Here is an 18911-nt window from a genome sequence, read left to right as displayed (position 1 = left end):
TCAAGTCTCCCCTTATTATGTATATTGCCGTCCCTTATTATACAGATCCCTTTCTTATGTACAGCTCTGTCCCTTGCAAAGCGGATTATATAGAGCCCTGTTTTTTATTACATACCGTCGTCTCTTGTTAGACATAAACTGAAATGACGGCTGATGGAGCGCAGTAAAGCTTTATTTCTGATGGAGGAGCTGATGGACTGGTCTTTTCAGGTCAGATGCTGCTCCGTCAGCAGTCATTTTATATTTAAGAAGAGAGGACTATGTAATATAGAGGGTGCTGTGATTAACAATAACGAGAATACGCTATGTAAGGGACAACACTGTTCATAACAGCAGGGAAAGCTATATAATAAAGGGCCACCCCATACATAACTAGAGAGGATGATGCGTAATAAGGGACAGTGTTGTTCATAATAAGAGGAAACTATATAACTTAAGACTGCGCTATACTTAATAAGTGAATACACTATATATACTAAGGGACAGTGCTATACATAATATGCTAGGACACTATATACTGAGGGACTGTGCTATACATAGTATATAGTGTACTCGCTTATTATGCGTAGCACAGTCCCTTAGTATATAGTGTACTCACTTATTAAGGGACTGTGCTATACATAAGTGAGTACACTATATACAAAGGGACTGTTATATATAATATGAGTACACTATATACTAAGGGACTGCTATACAAAATATGTGAGTATACTATATACTAAGGGACTGTGCTATACATAAGGCTAAATTCCTATATCAGTGTTCAATGTCTGTGTGCTGCCCGCTTTTAGATGCATTGATCATGTCCTATTCTGATACTCAAAATCTGATCAGGACAGGTCATTATCTGACCCTCATGGATCTCATTCTCAGATCCGTGATTTTCATGGATGTGTGAAGATTTTTATACAACCATTGAAATCTGTGTGCCGTCCAATAAAAAAAAAAAAAAAAAAATGTGAGAATGCAGCCTAAGGGATTTTACAGATAACGCGTTATCACTCCAAGTCACAGTGCAGATACAGAATAATTCTTACATCCAGTGACCACTGACTTCTCATCTGATTAGTTTTCTGCTGGTTTTTTCTCCATCTGGTCAGACCTTTTGACATCTCCCATGACTGCGTATCGCCAAAATTGGTCCTTCTTTAATAATTTAAAACACCTACTCGCTACCAATTTTCCCAAACTAAACTTAATACCCGTCAAATAAAGACAAAACCATCATTTCGTTGGATAAATTGGCTGCAGCTGCCACTTTATTAACAAAACAAACATAAATAACACCAATTATACATTTGTATAAATAACTTGAGGGGAGGGTTCTTGGAGCTAAAAAATCTGGCACACAAAGGGGGGGAAACCTCCCCCACAAACTTTTAACGAAAACCTTGTTTACCCTCAGCCGTAACCACCAGCTCGAGGGCACCATGTAACCCGTTTCCGGGCAAAGAAACCCCAAAGCTCCCGAGGTAAACTCCCCGTCCAGAGCCCGTAAACCAAAGCCAGATCAACCCCACAAAACATCAACTCCAAGAACCCCGCCCCCCGCCACACAAGCCACTGTGACGAAAATACAAACACATGAATACACAAGAAAAGTGGCCCACTAAAAACCCCCAATCCCTAACCCCAAACCAAGCACCCAAGCCCAAAACCCAAAAACAAGGGATGGTGGGTGGGTTTCTCTCACCGCTGCTAAAAACAACTGAAGTCCCTTCCCGCATTTTCTCCCACAAAAGCCCGCTCCCACCCCTAACCTGAGCGCACGCCCTCTTTTCAAACCCCTGAGCCAATCGCACCAGCTCCCCCCTGTAATCTTTTAAATATACCCAGTCCCCTTGGCAACCCAGTCATGGGGGGCTTTCATCCACTGCGCTCTTACAGCCCCCCCACTGCCACGACTCATCTTGTCACGATGATCACCGCAACCCCAAAAATAACAATGTTCCATATATTGTATATCTACATATGTTTCCATCACACTGCACCCGATTGCAGAAATGTACCCCACCATTAATATACTGTTAGCCACGCACCAATCAAGATATAAAGCGTTATGCAGCACTGTTCCCCCATTAACTATAATCTCCGCCACCTAATAAACTATTCAGACGCTTTGACGCTCCCAAATTAACTGGAAGGCTATACATGGAAAGTATGCAAGGTTTTACAGTACAAACAAAGTGAATGAGATCCCTGAAGTCTCAAACACATTTTGCTTATTTTTTTCCTTGCAGATTATGCAGATTTTAATGTCAGTTGTTGCAAAGTATTTCACCCATATTAATGAGTGTGGGAAACGCAACAAAAGCATGTGAAAAAGTGAAAGAAATGTATTTTATGCATTTACGCAGCCTTCTTCCTGCCAACAAATTAGGATACGCAGCAAAGTTTTCTGCTGTAAATCCTGAATGTGTGCACATAATCTTTATCCCTGTCCTCTGTACCTCCCCTACATTTAATAAATATATATATATATATATATATATATATATATATATATACTCACCGGCCACTTTATTAGGTACACCTGTCCAACTTCTTGTTAACACTTAATTTCTAATTAGCCAATCACATGGCGGCAACTCAGTGCATTTAGGCATGTAGACATGGTCAAGACAATCTCCTGCAGTTCAAACCGAGCATCAGTATGGGGAAGAAAGGTGATTTGAGTGCCTTTGAACGTGGCATGGTTGTTGGTGCCAGAAGGGCTGGTCTGAGTATTTCAGAAACTGCTGATCTACTGGGATTTTCACGCACAACCATCTCTAGGGTTTACAGAGAATGGTCCGAAAAAGAAAAAAAATCCAGTGAGCGGCAGTTCTGTGGGCGGAAATGCCTTGTTGATGCCAGAGGTCAGAGGAGAATGGGCAGACTGGTTCGAGCTGATAGAAAGGCAACAGTGACTCAAATCGCCACCCGTTACAACCAAGGTAGGCCTAAGAGCATCTCTGAACGCACAGTGCGTCGAACTTTGAGGCAGATGGGCTACAGCAGCAGAAGACCACACCGGGTACCACTCCTTTCAGCTAACAACAGGAAACTGAGGCTACAATTTGTACAAGCTCATCGAAATTGGACAGTAGAAGATTGGAAAAACGTTGCTTGGTCTGATGAGTCTCGATTTCTGCTGCGACATTCGGATGGTAGGGTCAGAATTTGGCGTAAACAACATGAAAGCATGGATCCATCCTGCCTTGTATGGAGCATCTTTGGGATGTGCAGCCGACAAATCTGCGGCAACTGTGTGATGCCATCATGTCAATATGGACCAAAATCTCTGAGGAATGCTTCCAGCACCTTGTTGAATCTATGCCACGAAGAATTGAGGCAGTTCTGAAGGCAAAAGGGGGTCCAACCCGTTACTAGCATGGTGTACCTAATAAAGTGGCCGGTGAGTGTATATATATATATATATATATATATATATATATATATATATATATATATATATATATATATATATATATATATATATATATATATATATATATATATATATATATATATATATCCGCCCCTGTCTCAAGCAATGTATTTGCACTGCAGCTAATGTTGACTACAATTGACACTATAGCCACCTTTCCAAAGGTAGGCCAAATTTTTTTTTAATTTAACCCCTTTAGTGACCGAGCCAATTTTGACCCTAATGACTAAGCCAATTTTTACAATTCTGACCACTGTCACGTTTTGTTAGGAAGTTATAAGGGTTAAAAGTTGACCAGCAATTTCTGATTTTTCCAACAAATTTACAAAACCATTTTTTAGGGATCACCTCACATTTGAAGTGAGTTTTGCGGGGTCAATATGACAGAAAATACCCAAAAGTGACACCATTCTAAAAACTGCACCCCTCAAGATGCTCAAAATCACATTCAAGAAGTTTATTAACCCTTCAGGTGCTTCATGAGAACTAAAGCAATGAGGAAGGAAAAAATGAACATTTTACTTTTTTTCACAAAAAATTTACTTTAGACCCAAACTTTTTTATTTTCACAAGGGTATCAGGAGAAATTGCACAACAAATTTTGTGGTCCATTTTCTCCTGAGTACGCCGGTACCCCGTATGTGAGGTGGGGGGGAGCCACTGTTTGGGCGCATTGCAGGGCTCAGAAGAGAGGGAGACCCGTTACACCTTACCTAAACACTGAAAATCCCCAATCAATTCTAACTTCAACCCTCTCACAGCCCCAACCCTAACCCTAGCCCCAACTCTAACCCCAACCCTAACACTAACTGCAAAGAATGTAAAAAAAACCACACTTTTTTTTATTTTAATATTTTTACCCAACTAAGGGGGTGATAAAGGGGGTTTGATTTACTATTTTTTTCATTTTGATCACTTATGGGGTCTATCACAGTGAACAAAACGAAACAATAGGAAAAATCTATTGTTATCGGGTACCGACCGGCAGATCTCTGCAGGCGCACTGCACATGCACCTGCAATTTTATTTCAGGAAGATGACGCCGAGGGCCGTGGGACCGAGCCGGAGGTACCTGGGGGGTGGGCTCGGGGGATCACATCTCTCTCCTCTGGTATGCTAGATCATATCAGAGGCGAGAGAAATGAATTGAAAATTGGACTCTTTTTTTTTTTTTTTCCGATCGCCGTTATTCAGTGAATAACGATGATCACAAGACTGGGGACTGTAGAAACCAACCTGAATCATGTTCTCCAGGATCTCAGCTATCTCCGGTAGCAGAAAGCCCAGATATTTTCCAACGCAGTGGGACGCTATACCCTTATTTCTCAACGCTGTTAAAAAGCGGCGCTGAGAAATAAGGCCCCTTAACTGCCACCGTTAAAAGGCATATCGGTGGTCGTTAAAGGGTTAAATAAAGTTAGGTCAATTTCACAATATATATTTTTTCCTGTACATGACTGTCCATGCGTTTTTTTGTTTGTTTTTTTTTTTATTGTGCTGGACCAATTTTAGGTTTGTGTGTAAATTTTTACAATCCTTGATGCATCCACTTCTCTTATATGAAGGAAAAAAATATTTGCTGCTCCTACCCATTAAACAGTAAAATACTTAAAGCACATGGGTGACATCCGTGTGCTATCACTTTTTTTTTCTCATGGAACATTGACTTTTATTAGCAAGTCTGATCCGCAACACAAATTAAAGTTGGACATGTCCCCTTTTTTTTTTTTTTTTTTTGACTGTTTGGAAGAAAATCAGTTCACAAAAAAGGACAGGAGGAAAAATAACAAATAGTACATTTACCGAAAAAATAACTGATGTATGAAATAGCCTTAAAGGTTTGTGCATTATTTTCCTCTGTTTAAGGTTGCTGAGTCAAAGCTGAAGGCAGAAGAAGCTAGACAAACTGCTCAAAGTGTTCTCAACAAAGCAAATGCAACAAAGGAGAAAGTAGACAAAAGCAATGAAGATCTAAGGAATCTCATCAAACAAATAAGAGACTTTTTGATGCGTAAGTATAGTTTCTCTCTACAGGCATTGCTTGTTTGCAATGTCCACCCTTGAACCAATCTGTGCTGATTTATTTCTTAATGTATCTGTAAAGGGTTGGAATTTTTTCTACAAGATACAGACGCATTATATATAATATGTTGTCATCTTTCCGATTTCAAACATGGCCATGAGACCAGGGGTCATCCATCGTAGAAGGGTGTTGGTCTTCCACCAGCAGACTGTCATTATAAGATGCCATTATATAGACACCATAAAGGGCTGATCTAGTGGGCTTTATGTAAGATTTCCAATGCAGACATCACAAGGAGCTATCAGACCTTAAAGAATGGAATAGATAATATTTTATGTCTTTGTATTACTGACAGAGGATGGAGCTGACTTGGACAGTATAGAAGCTGTTGCCAATGAGGTTTTAAAAATGGAGATGCCAACCACACCTGAGCAGTTACAGGCTTTAACTGATGATATACGTGAACGTGTGGAAAGTCTTTCTGGAGTGGAGACAATCCTTCTACAAAGTGCTGGAGATATAGCCAGAGCAGAGTCTCTCTTAGAAGAAGCCAAACAATCCAGGTAATAAAATTATTGGGGAGCAATTGTACTAGGTGTACTGTATGGGAGCCACCGTCAGATGATTATCACATGAGATAAAGATTTGGAATGTCCAATTTCAGACTGCCAATCCTTTTGTTCTCCCGGAGATAAGCCTCAGATAGTGCTATTGTGGCAGCAGCTCTCTTGGGATACAGGAGCACTCAACCAAGTGAGCACTTGGAGTATTGGAGAGTTGGCTGTGGTAACTGTTGGCCGACTGCTATCTAAATGGGTGGAAACCTAGCTTAATAGGTTGTTTATCAATTCTAACATCAATTGTAATTATCTCTGCACTAGAAAGAGGTTTTCTTACTAAAATTCAAATAAACTTTTATTAGTATGCCCTAAATCTTGGGATTTTCCTCCATTTAAGAAAACACAAAATCCACACTGACACATACAAGCATTCATAATTTCTCCCTGTTCATTGCAATTAGGAGGAACATAACTGTCTCAAACTTCTAGCCTGTTTGCAGTCTGAGGCTACTAGTCCTCTGGACTAACCCACAGTCAGAAACTTGCATACCTCAATTTACAAACACCTGGCCCTGTGTTAGCGGAATTCCTTCTGCCCTTCGTCTAAACTACACATTTTGCACATACATGAATATCTAATACTGTGAAAAATACTGTAATAAAACTATGTTTTGGCCCAGTCTAGTAATAGTATGACTTTCTGAATCTGGTGTCAAATTGGTTTTCTGAATTCTTAATAAATTATTAAGCACAAGTTTAATAATCCAGCAATAAGCTATTGCAGATTGTGCTTGAAATCTCCACCTAGGCCAAGCAACATCCTGTTTCCTCCAAAATAAGTAGTGCACATATTGTTTGGCATGTCCTTACTTCCCCTCTCTTTATTTGTGCTACATTAAGGAAGAAATAGCTGTAGGCCAGATAAACTTTTAAAGGACAGTTACCTAATGTCTATAACTAACTTTAAACTGGTTTTCCAAGCCTAGCAGAAAAATTCAGCATTGACTTCATCGTGCTGAATCCTAACAGTGTGTAACATACACACTGTTAGGATTCCGCTTTCCTTTCTGATTCAAGTAGTTATCCAGCGACCGCTCATAGGTGAAATTGCATACTTGCAGTTATAGGCCTGCTTTTCTTAGTAGAACATTGTGAGAAGCAAGTAGAGTATGTAGTCAACATGTGACCGTAAGAATACAAAAATTCCATATGAGCAGTCACATACTGACTGGTTTAACAAGAATCCTAGCAGTGTATATATTACACATCGTTTCTATTCAGCATGGTACAGTCACTGCTGAATTTTCTGCCTTGCTCGGAAATCCCTTTTGAGCGAACATTAGATAACGGTCCTTTAAAAGAACATTTGGCCTACAGCTTCTTCCATAAATGTGTGCTCATCACAGCCTAATAAAGAGCTGGAAATAAGGGCATGCCAGACAATATCGTACCTCTTATTTTGGAAGAAAACAACCAAACTTGTCCAATACTTCTTTTGTAAATCGGCAGACATTGGGGCACAAAGAATTGTCTCTCCTATAGATACGAGATTGTTGAATGTAGAGGCCAACTCTAGTAGGCAGAAAGAAGGTTAAAACCGGTATCCCTGCTCTAATAGTGACTTCAAGCCTATCGATTGCCGGAAAGACCCTGCAAATGTCAATTGAAGAATCAAGAAAATTACATTTTTGAGGTTTTAAAAAAAAATCAAACAAACTGGAATCTACTGGACAATAGTTTGTCTTCTCTCTGAGTTGAGATATTTTATAGTTTTAAGTCTTTTTTTTTCCCAACATCTGAAAAGATTGAATGAACCTTAATTAACTTTTTGGTCACAGCAAATCTGCATCAGATGTTAAAGCTACAGCTGACCTGGTGAAAGAAGCTCTGGAGGAAGCCGACAAAGCCCAAAGTGCAGCTGAAAAAGCCATTAAACAGGCAGATGATGACATAAAAGGAACAAATAACCTACTCACTTCCGTAAGTTAAAAATAAATTCATTTAAAGCAGTGAACAGATGAATTGCTTGTTTTCATGACTAAAGAGGTTTCAAACTACTAGGGAAAATGCAATGCATTTAATACAGGTCTTTTTTTTAGATATCTAATACTTAAAAAAAACAAAAAAAAAAAAACGTGTTATTTTAACAACTTTATTATTTGTTTTAGGTTTCAATTATATTAACAAATAGTCAGAATATGATGACTTTCTGTTCACAGATTGAATCGGAAGCTGCAGCATCAGAAGAAACATTAAATAATGCAACCCAACGGATTTCTAATCTTGAAAAAAGTCTTGGAGAACTACTGAAAAAATCAGCTGCCAATTCTGCAACACTAAATTCCATAGAGAAATCAACCGAGGATGCAAAGACTAATGCTGATGGTGTAAAGAAGGTTAGAGTATATGAAAATGGTTAGACTTTGTGGGATGCATTCCAGAGAAAGGCACACAATTTCTTTAACCCCTTGGAGATGCAAGCATTTTATTTTGTTTTTTGCAATTTTTTTCCTTCTTGCTTACCATGAGTTATAACATCTATTTTTTTATTTTCCAATCAACAAAAAAATTGGGGCTTGATTTTTGTTTGTCGAAGCTGTTTTTTTAATCCTCATTTTGGGGTCCATATGACTTTACAGTGTCCTTTTATTCTATTTTTTTTTTTAAAGCGGTAAGGTTACCAAAAAAACCCCTCAGATTTGTAATTTTTCACCCCCGATTTATTGTATGGGGATAAATAGTTTTGTGTTTTACTAGTTTGGTAAATTATACACATGGCAGTGCAAAATGTCCAATTATACACATGGCAGTGCAAAATATCCTACTTTTTTACTTTTTAGATGTCCCTATTTACATTTCGGAAAAGGGGTAATGTAAGCACTTTTTTTCATGTTTTTAACCCCTTACCAACTTCAGCCATATACCGTGGTGCAAGTTGTTAGCAGATGTATGGCGCGGGTTCACTGGGTAAGCTTGCCCCATACCTAGCAGATAATGGCTGTGACACAGCCAGGACCTGCCGTTACTGTTAACCCCTTGGGATTTAACTTTTTGGGGTTTTCACTTTTTGCTCCCCTTTTCGCCAAAGATGAGGGCTCAGCACCAGAGCCCGCATTAAAGAGTGGGAGGCGACCTATTACGTACATTATAGGTTTTAAAGGGGTTACCCTGTTACATGCCACTGTCAAACTCTGAGAGCAGAATTAACAGCTCGGGGGTGCCTCATTCTGTGAGCCCGTCGGCGCCCCGTGACACAATCGTCAGCGCCTCCTGTTACAGAGCTTCAAACAAGACCATGATTTTTACTGCATATACTATATGCAGCAGCACAAGTGATCACACAATGTCAGGCTCATATCCCTAAGGGGACTAATAAATACAATAAAAAGAAAACAAAAAGCCTACTGAAGAACTCCGTGTCTGCCATACCAATCCACAGGCACTCCGCGATCGTGTTGTGGGGGGAAGGCCTGCTCCTAATCTCGGGAATGCCATTATCAAGAAGTAAAAGACTTGCAATCAGGGCTAACTCCAATCAAAGTAGTCGTACCAGCTGTACAACGCAGCTCCTAAACCCACTCCATACATTAAGTGCCAATATCTGCAGTAAATGTGCCGCAGATGCGAACAAGATGTTTAAGGGGCCGTTCTTTCATAAACGGTGTCACATCTGCCCATGGGTTACCTAGTATTCCAGCTCCACTCCTATGATGTGAATACCGCTCGCGTCCAGGTGTTGAGAATGCAGCTGCGTTTTTGTAATCCTGGACAAACTACTTTCTTCTCTTGGATACAATTCAATTGAACAGTGATTATTTCTATTATAAGGCAGACGTTTCTTTAAGCTGTACCTTGCAAAGGAATGAGTTATAATAACATGCTAATGAGGATCAACAATTCCAAGAGCAGCTCTCGGGGTTTGGAATTTTTAACTCTTATTTCAGAGCACACAGCTTAGAAGGATCAGGTCGTGAAGGACATTCATAGCTGCCAAAATGCATAGTCCATTCATAGAACCTTCTTGTTTACACCACACAACGCCTAACTGATGCCCCCTAATGATAGTTTCCAATATTGCAGGTTCTGGATGATGAGCTTAGTAATAAATATAAGCAAGTTGAAGATTTAATAGCAAAAAAAGCTGAAGATTCATCAGAAGCTAGAAGGAAAGCAGAGCAACTTCAGAATGAAGCGAAAGCCTTATTATCGAAAGCAAACAAGAAGCTTAACCTACTAAAAGGTAATTATTTTATCACCTTAGTTTCACAAATTACTTTGTGGTACAGTAACATTTGCATAAGTGTTAATATGGACAGGATATTCCTTTGTCACTTTGTATGTGGAACAGACCAAAAAGAATAGATCAGTTAGAAGTGAAGAATTTGCTTCCTACTTTAATCCCTTATTGACCATGCCCAAAACAGTTTTGATGTGATGAACAAGCTTTTTAATTTTTGCCTCTCATCTCTGTATTTTTGCAGGCAAAAAAGTTTTTGTTAGCTGGGAAAAATTTGTTGCTTTTTAGGAGTAACAAATTACAGCATTTACATCATTGTTATGTGGAGTCTCGCACGCTTTCTCAGCGCCGCCCTATCACTGTGTTCCCTACTCTGCTTCCCCAGTGTCAGACCATCTCCCTGAGCTCCCTTTTTCTCACTGCCAGCTGTGCTCCTAGAGAATCTCTACCTGGCTATAGGGAGGCGTGGCCAGCTCTTACAGAAATTTAACCTTGCTGTGTCCTGCAGTGTTTGCCCTCCCCAGCCTATCCATAGGCAGCAGCGTTTATTAGGAAGCTCCTCCCACCACTCCTGCCTGATCATTGGTTCCCAGTTGCTAGTCTCTGGATCCTGTGGGTGCATGTTTGTTCTGTCTCTCCAGTTATCGACCCAGTTTGTAAACCAGACCTGTTTGACCTTTCCGCTCCTGGCCTTATACTCTGAACCTGTGCTGCCTGCCCTATGTCTTTTTCTTCATTCCCTTGTTCCGCGTACCTGTGCCTCTGACCCTTCAGTCAGCTGCTGCAGATCCAGGGACTGCCCTGGAGTGTTTCCTGGTGACTACCTGCGCCAAGCCTATCCTCACCATCAGAGGTTCTAGTGAATGCCAGGTAGTCACTTAGTTAGGGCCTTAGGGTAGGATAAGCCTGGCCTGTCACATCAATCAGTGTTACAATCATTTAATAATATTTATCAATTTATAGCATGTTCTGTTTTGTAAAAGGGATTATGGCACTTTTTTATGCTGTTCATCCTAAATACCTAGGTTAATGAATTCTTCTAAGGTATTAGTCAAGTGTGAATTAAAAATGATAGACAAACAGAAAGGAGGTCAATCGAAGTCCAAAGTTTCAGATTTTAGACTGTAAAATGAATGTGTTAGGGGCAGAGGAAGGATAGGGCACATGAATACTATTTTTCAGGTATTCGGACAGAATTCCCAAACTGAGCAGGGAGTACAATGTGATGTGAACCTTCCCTCACATATTGTTTTGTAATCTGTTGGGGCTTTTTGGTGAGGAATCACACTGAAAATGGCCTTCGCAATAGAAGGCACACTAGCCATGGGTAATCTTGCACATTCTGTTTCCGATAAAATATTCAAAGATTTTTGTAAAGTTTGGTGTTATGGAAATAAAAATATAGACCAATCTAATTTTCTGATTTTATTTATTTTCTTTTTTTGTTAGATTTAGAAAAATCTTATGAAGACAACCAAAGAATATTGGAAGAAAAAGCCAAAACGCTCGTGGCTTTGGAAGAACAAGTCAGGGAACTCTTACAGAGCATCAGCCAGAAAGCAGCAGTATACAGCACCTGCTTGTAAACCACATTTTAGCAATAGAAACCGAGTAATTGGGACCAATTGTTCTCTAATTTATTGGATGTTCAGCGAAACACACAAAAACACTCTATTCTCTATTTTGTTGAATAAAAAACAAATTTGACTAATGATTTGGAAACCAATGCAGTGTTTTTAACATTCCACATTTCTATGTAGCCATCGGCTTACACAAGGCAAATTTTCTATTAGCATTTTATTTTATAACCATTATTGTTTTCACTACATATAGTCTGTGTGAACGCTAAAATTATTCTAGTAAATCCTTATTGTCTAACTATAAATATACCCATATCTTACACAAAATGAGTCACACAATGTGAATTTTGCCCCATTGATATTGCTTGATAACTGAACTGGGTATTTCTGTGAAGTCTTTGGATTATGTCCTCCATTGTGTGTTATCTGCACTACAACATTATATTGATTTAAGAAACCTATATCCAAGGATCCAAATACTGTATACGCATGCTGCCTAAGATATTGTACCACTTCTCTGCACAAGGAGCATTGGCATACCCTTGCACTGATCGCAAAGTGCTGTACACATTTATACACTCCTAAATAAAGCACAAGCAATTACCACCATGACAATGGTTCTCTTCACTTCAAATATAAACCCTATCAAAATGTCCGAAAAATTCATTTTTTTTAATTTTTTTAAAGTTTTTTATTTTAGTTTTAGGATATCATTAACCAAAGTGGAGACTAAAAATCGGTATCCTCAGCTATAGAAAATACAGATCATACCAATATAAAGAAGTTCTCGATTGTCCAATCATACAGAATGTAGAATGAATTCTAATTAACACCTCACCTAGTTCAGTCAATTACTCTTCGGCAATGTTGATCGAGAAGAAAATGAAAAGGACTGGTAAACACCGTACTAATTTATCCTTCTCTAGGGAGAAAAATTCTCCATAACTTAAAAATGTGGACATGACCCAACTTCTGTAGGCGGCAGGTAGCCCTTAGTCCACACAAATGTGTACATTGGATATTTAACATTTTTACAGATGTCTATTTTCTGTAATCCTTCTTGGTAGTACGTACTTGACATTGTCACTTTTTAAGAAGTGCAACTGTTGTGTATATATACAGCTATAGGTAGTTTGGAAACACAAGGTCCTGTTTCCTAATGGTGATTAAAAGGCCCCCTTACACAGAAGATCAAAATGAGCTGAAAAATGCTTTGGCCGATTATTCAGCCGACAGCTGTCTGGACCGTCTCTCCCAGACATAGGAGCGCTCGATCGGCCGAGTGCTCCTGTGTTCTCTAGGGAAAGCTGCTGACACAAATCTAAGCTGGTGGCTTATCTATGGGAGAACAAAGCGATTGACATCTTCCCCCAACAATCAAGCGGCCGTAACCATTTAACTGCGGGTGTAGCCGACATTAATCTAATGTGTATAGATGCCATGTTGATATACAGAAGAACAGTGTGGTGAAAATACAATTATAAACCCCTTTTGACCTCCATCTATAGCCCCAGTCACTCAATATTAACAGAACCAGGGATTAGTGACTGAAGCTGGTGATAGATGTGAAGACAAGAGTGACCCACCACTGTGTACATGAGGACCGATGTTTGTTGTGAATGCGGCCTTCCCAGTGCTTGAACAGTGTCTGAACCTAGCAGCAGGTCTCATGACCCAAACTCAACATATTCACAGGCATAGCTACTTGGCCGTGTGAAACTTACCTTAAAGCACCACTCCAGCGTTTTGCTCTTGTCAACACTGGAGTGGTGCTACTAATCTAAGGTCCCTGACCCTAGTATTATATTTAACACCTGCCATCTTCACCTTATCTGTGCCGCTCCGGTCCCACCTTTTGACCGCAACTTCTGACCGACCAAAAGTAATGGTCACAAGCTGTCAATGTAAGTCTATGAGAACTAGAACGATTGCTATGGCAACAGAGCTGGTGCCAGGGCACAGGAAGCAAAACAGGAAGGCATAAAACTAGGCAGAAAAGGTATATGGAGATAGTTAAAAGGCATTATACTTAAGTGTTTATAGCAAAGCCAGTAATTGGTTCAGGGCAGTGGGCAACTTTAAGAGGCGCATACCTCTTAATAAATCAGGATCTTATGACAAATGTCATTGGCCTTGCCACAGATCTTACTCCAGTCATGGACTGGAATAAGATTCCTGGCCTAAGGAACACAACAGCTAGTCATGAATTAGACAATTTGTGGCGTCATAACTCTGCTTCAATAATTGTTTAAATCACCTTTTCCACAAGGGTGAAAAAAAACAAGTCACAATTTTTGTGCCACTCTGCATTGTGCAAAAACTTTGACTATACAAAGCGACTTGTGCCAGAATTATGTAATTGGTTTGATGAATCAGGGCTAATATGTCCAAACTCATCTGATTGAAGTTGTCTGTGACTTTTTTTCCCCAGAGATTTACATGTTCAAGCAACTTTTGCTCTGTGAATGGCGCTTTTGGAATTTGTCTTTTTTCTACTTTTGTAATTTTGAACAAAGTTGTTTTGCTAAGGAATCTCTTATTGTTTCTTTTTTCTGCGCAATTGTCACAAAACCTGAAGAATTCCCTAATATCAAACAAAGTGAATGAGAATCCTGAAGTCTCATGCACGCTTTGCTTATTTTTTTCTTGCAGATTTAAAGCGAACCTTTCAGAAGGATTTTCCTAAGTAAACTACAGTCATTGTCAAGTTGGCGCGGTTACACTGATATAAAATGATACCTGGGGTGAAGAAATCTGTCCTGTGTTAGAAGTTTTCAGTTAGGCTACTTTCCGACGTACCGATGCATACTGTGCAAGCGCTGCACAACGGGGGCAGCGGATGCTGTTTTTCCACGCATCCGCTGCCCCGTTGTGAGGTGCGGGGAGGTGGGGGCGGAGTTCCAGCCGCGCATGCGCGGTCGGAAATGGCGGACCGTCGGCACAAAAAAAAGTTACATGTAACGTTTTTTGCGGCCGGCGGTCCGCCACAACACGACGCAACCGTCGCACAACGTCTGTGTCAATACGTCGCAATGCGTTGCTAATGTTAGTCTATGGGGAAAAAACGCATCCTGCAGACGACTTTGCAGGATGCGTTTTTTTGCCAAAACGATGCATTGCGACATATGCAAAAAAACGCTAGTGTGAAAGTAGCCTTAATGAGATGCTCTTGCTCCAGGGCGGGACTGTAGGCAGAGTCTTATCTTCCTGCTCTAAGCCAGAGAAACCAAGGAAGGACCTGCCACAGGCTGCCCTGAAGCACAAACAGTCTGTCTCTATGTTGAGGAACATGTTTGTGCTTCAGGGTGACCGGTGAGCACGTCTTTCCTTGGTTTCTCTGGCTTAGAGCAGGAAGATCAGACTTTGCATACAGTCCGGCCCTGGAGCAAGAGCATCTCATTAACTGAAAACTTGTGATTCTGAGATAGGTAAAGACCCCAATTCCAGCAATTTGTCACTTAGGTTACTGGGTGCTGCAGTTTTGATTAAAAACTAAGTGACACATTCCTGGAATCGGGGTCTTTACCTATCTCAGTAGGGGTAGCAAAAGCCTGGCGAGAAGTTTTCGTTAAAAGGACTCTGTCCGCACACAATGACTGTTCAAACCAAGTACAGGCACTAGCACCATGACGTGGCAAATCATTAAAATACACCTTCCCACCTACTTGGTTTCCAGTTATCTCCACCCTTTTCTGGCTCTAAGAAGCCAGAGCTGTCGAAGAGGCCAGGATGGAGAATGAGAAAAAAGAAGCAATTGGGAAGGTATATATATATATATATATATAATCTGGCCCCACCGCAAAGAACCGAGCAGTGACACTTATTTCAAATAGTCATCCTGTGCTGACAGAGTCCCTTTAAAATTCAGTCGGCTAACATAGAATGACTATTGAAAAAAAGCTCAGTACACCACAGCAAGGCTTGGCTAATAACTGAAATACACCATCCCACCAGCTTCTTTTCCCTACGCCCTCCTCTTTTGACAGATCTGGCTTCAGAGCCAGAGAAGGGTGGAGGTGGCAATAGGAAGAAAACAATGCAAGTGTGAAGGTGAAATTAAATGTTTGGCCCCACCATAATGCACTGAGTTCCTGTACTTGGGTTCAACAGTTATTCCGTGCTGGCAGTCACTTTAGCGACAGAGCCAATTTGGTACTGAATGACTAGGCCAATTTTTACAATTCTGACCACTGTCACTTTAGGAGGTTATAACTCAGGAACGCTTCAATGTATCCCACTGATTCTGAGATAGTTTTTTCATGACATATTGTACTTCATGTTAGTGGTACAATTTCTTCTATAAAACTTATTTATGAAAAAAAAACACGGAAATTTGGCAAAGATTTCGAAAATTTTGCAATTTTTAATTTTTGTACCCTTAAATCAGTGTTATGTCACACAAAATAATTAATAAATAACATTTCCCACATGTCATCAGCCATCAGCACAATTTTGGAAACAATTTTTTTTGTTAAGACATTATAAGGGTTAAAAGTTGACCGGCGATTTCTCACTTTTGCAACAAAATTTACAAAACCATTTTTTTTAGCGACCACCTCACATTTCAAGTGAGTTTGGGGGGGTCAATATAACAGAAAATACCCAAAAGTGGCACCATTCTAAAAACTACGCCCCTCAAGATGCTTAAAACCACATTCAAGAAGTTTATTAACCCTTCAGGTGCTTTACGAGAACTAAAGCAATATGGAAGGAAAAAATAAACATTCTGCACAAAAAAAATTACTTTGGAACCAATTTTTTATTTTCGCAAGGGTATCAGGAGAAAATAGACCACAAAATTTGCTGTGCAATTTCTGAGTATACCGATACACCCCGTATATGGGGGAATGCCACGGTTTGGGTGCATGGCAGGACTCAGAAGGGAGGGAGCACAGTTTGACTTTTTGCACACAAAATTGTCTGGAATCAATGGTGGTGCCATGTCGCGTTTGGAGACCCCCTGATGTAACTAAACAGTGGAACCCCCAATTCTAACTCCAACCATAATCCCAACCATAACCACAACCCTAGCTTTAGCCCAACCCTAACCTTAGCTTTAGCCCAATTCACTTTAGTCCAACTCTAACCCTACTGGGAAAAAATAATAATTTCATTATTTTTACCTAACGAAGGGGGTGATAAAGGGCGGTCACATCAGAGGAGAGAGAAATTTATTAATTGCTCACATTTAGGTTCTAAAAATTGATGTTATGTGTATATTTCCGTTCCTTTTTTACATTGGAGATCTTTACTGTATAATTATGATTTAATATTTGTTACAATTATGAATAAAAACATCACAATATTTAATTAGTGGATTTTTGTGTTCTGAGTCGTGTTGCTTTGAGGCAATTTTGATTCAATTTCGGAATATAAGTGTAGTTTGACACACAAAAAATAGTAGGACCGTTTTTTTTGGGTGATTTAATTGTGCATTTTCTGTTTATGGCAGATGGTCCGGAAATTATTCCAATTATGGATATGAAAGCCAGAGAAACAGCCTGGCTAACAAAAGCATCTAATATCTTTAAAGTAAATTCCTCCGGTGTTTTTAATGACACTACGATTGCCCATAAAGATTGGATGAAACAATATAAAAATATGCTATTGCGCAAAACTAAGCTGTGGTGGACAAAAACATCACTTCAAAATTATCGTGAACGCAAAATAATTCCTAGGGGACTAAGGATACAATTATTTCCCACTTTTAATTTGGAAAATGAATTATTGACGAAAAGATGGATTGAAGCAGCGGACATGTGTGCTTTCACTTTCATTCAAATTATAATAGAACACAATGAGATATGTCTTAAAAATCTTGATGAGGAAATTAATGCTATTATGTCTAATATTCGAAAAGAAATACAAGTAGAAACGTTGGATCTTTATCTAAGGGACATCGAAAAGGATTTAGAGAAATGTGAGGCTAACATTAGTGATGGAAAGAAAAAGAAATTTACCCGTGATGTCTCTGATTATGAGATGAATAAAGTGTATAGGTGGCAAAACCCAATTAAAACAGGGAAAAATGTACCCACCAGGAGTGGATCTATACACTCCTCAACATCTTCGGTGGAAACTCGAGGATCACATAGTGACATAGAAGGTTCTTCTGCCTCAGGTCCGGTGACGCGGTATGGCAATAAGAAAAAGACCTACCAGCAGTCCAAACACTTTAGAAATGATCGTAATTTTGAACAAGAGAGAAGTAAGGTAATTAACCTATCTTCACATGTCCTCACTTCCACACAATTGGAAGTTTTGGAAAAGGGTTTAACTTTTTCTCCTTCGAATTCTATAGATCCGTTTTTAGCGGTTAAAGATATCCATTTACTTGCACGAAAAATTATTTTGAAAAAATTGCATTACAAAAATGCGTCTGAGATCTCTTGTGAAACTATGGAAGAACAGGAAGCCTTAGAGGCTTTAGAATCACTGGTAAGTGAGAATGAAAGTGTTGTGGAGCGAAAGGGTTTTCCCCTGAAATTATGTGGAAAAACAAAAAAATTTCCATCTCTGAATTTGTGTCCAGCGGTGGATTTTTTTACTAAAGTGGTGGCTGCGGATATTGAAAAACTAGCTGAGCAGAAAAATAAAAATTTTAACCTTACAAGGGAACAACAAAAGGCATTGAAAGAGATGCAAGCTTGGTCAGATGTGGTCTTCAAGGCCGCTGACAAAGGGGGAAATTTAGTGATTTGGCCTACGGTACTCTATGAGGAGCAAGCTGATAAACTATTAAATGATGTGTCTTGCTACCGTAGATTACCATCAAACCCCCTTTCAGCCTATCAATCAGAATTAATTAAAATTCTGGATGATGCTTATGTTAAAGGCATTATTCCAAAACAATTGTTGGATTCTGTTCAGAAGATGGTACCCAAACTCCCCACGTTCTATCTAATCCCTAAAGTTCATAAAAATCCGGAAAATCCCCCTGGACGACCTATTGTGGCGGGCAACGAGGGCTTATGCGAAATTATATGCAACACCCTGGAATATTTTTTAAAACCACTGGTGACTAGCCTGCCTTCGTATATCAGGGACACCACATCTGCCTTGCAAAGATTAGACAATTTGT

At 39.6% G+C, this 18911-nt stretch overlaps 1 protein-coding gene across 1 annotated transcript in view; it reads left to right on the top strand.

The window, feature by feature from the left end:
* The window catches only part of LAMB1 (laminin subunit beta 1), a 69951-nt gene extending 57987 nt beyond the window's left edge, over window positions 1–11964 (top strand). Inside the window, exons 28-33 of the mRNA XM_077264808.1 lie at window positions 5297–5441; window positions 5809–6016; window positions 7852–7993; window positions 8233–8409; window positions 10094–10253; window positions 11700–11964. Of these exons, the coding sequence (XP_077120923.1) occupies window positions 5297–5441; window positions 5809–6016; window positions 7852–7993; window positions 8233–8409; window positions 10094–10253; window positions 11700–11836 (969 nt within the window). The 3' untranslated portion in view covers window positions 11837–11964. The remainder of the gene's footprint in view (window positions 1–5296; window positions 5442–5808; window positions 6017–7851; window positions 7994–8232; window positions 8410–10093; window positions 10254–11699) is intronic.
* Window positions 11965–18911: the final 6947 nt, after the last annotated feature.

The sequence above is a fragment of the Ranitomeya variabilis genome, chromosome 5 (genome assembly GCF_051348905.1).
Source record: "Ranitomeya variabilis isolate aRanVar5 chromosome 5, aRanVar5.hap1, whole genome shotgun sequence".
In the NCBI taxonomy this organism is placed as follows: domain Eukaryota; kingdom Metazoa; phylum Chordata; class Amphibia; order Anura; family Dendrobatidae; genus Ranitomeya; species Ranitomeya variabilis.
The sequence above is the reverse complement of the archived record's forward strand: the minus strand, read 5'-3'. Positions and strand labels throughout refer to the sequence as shown.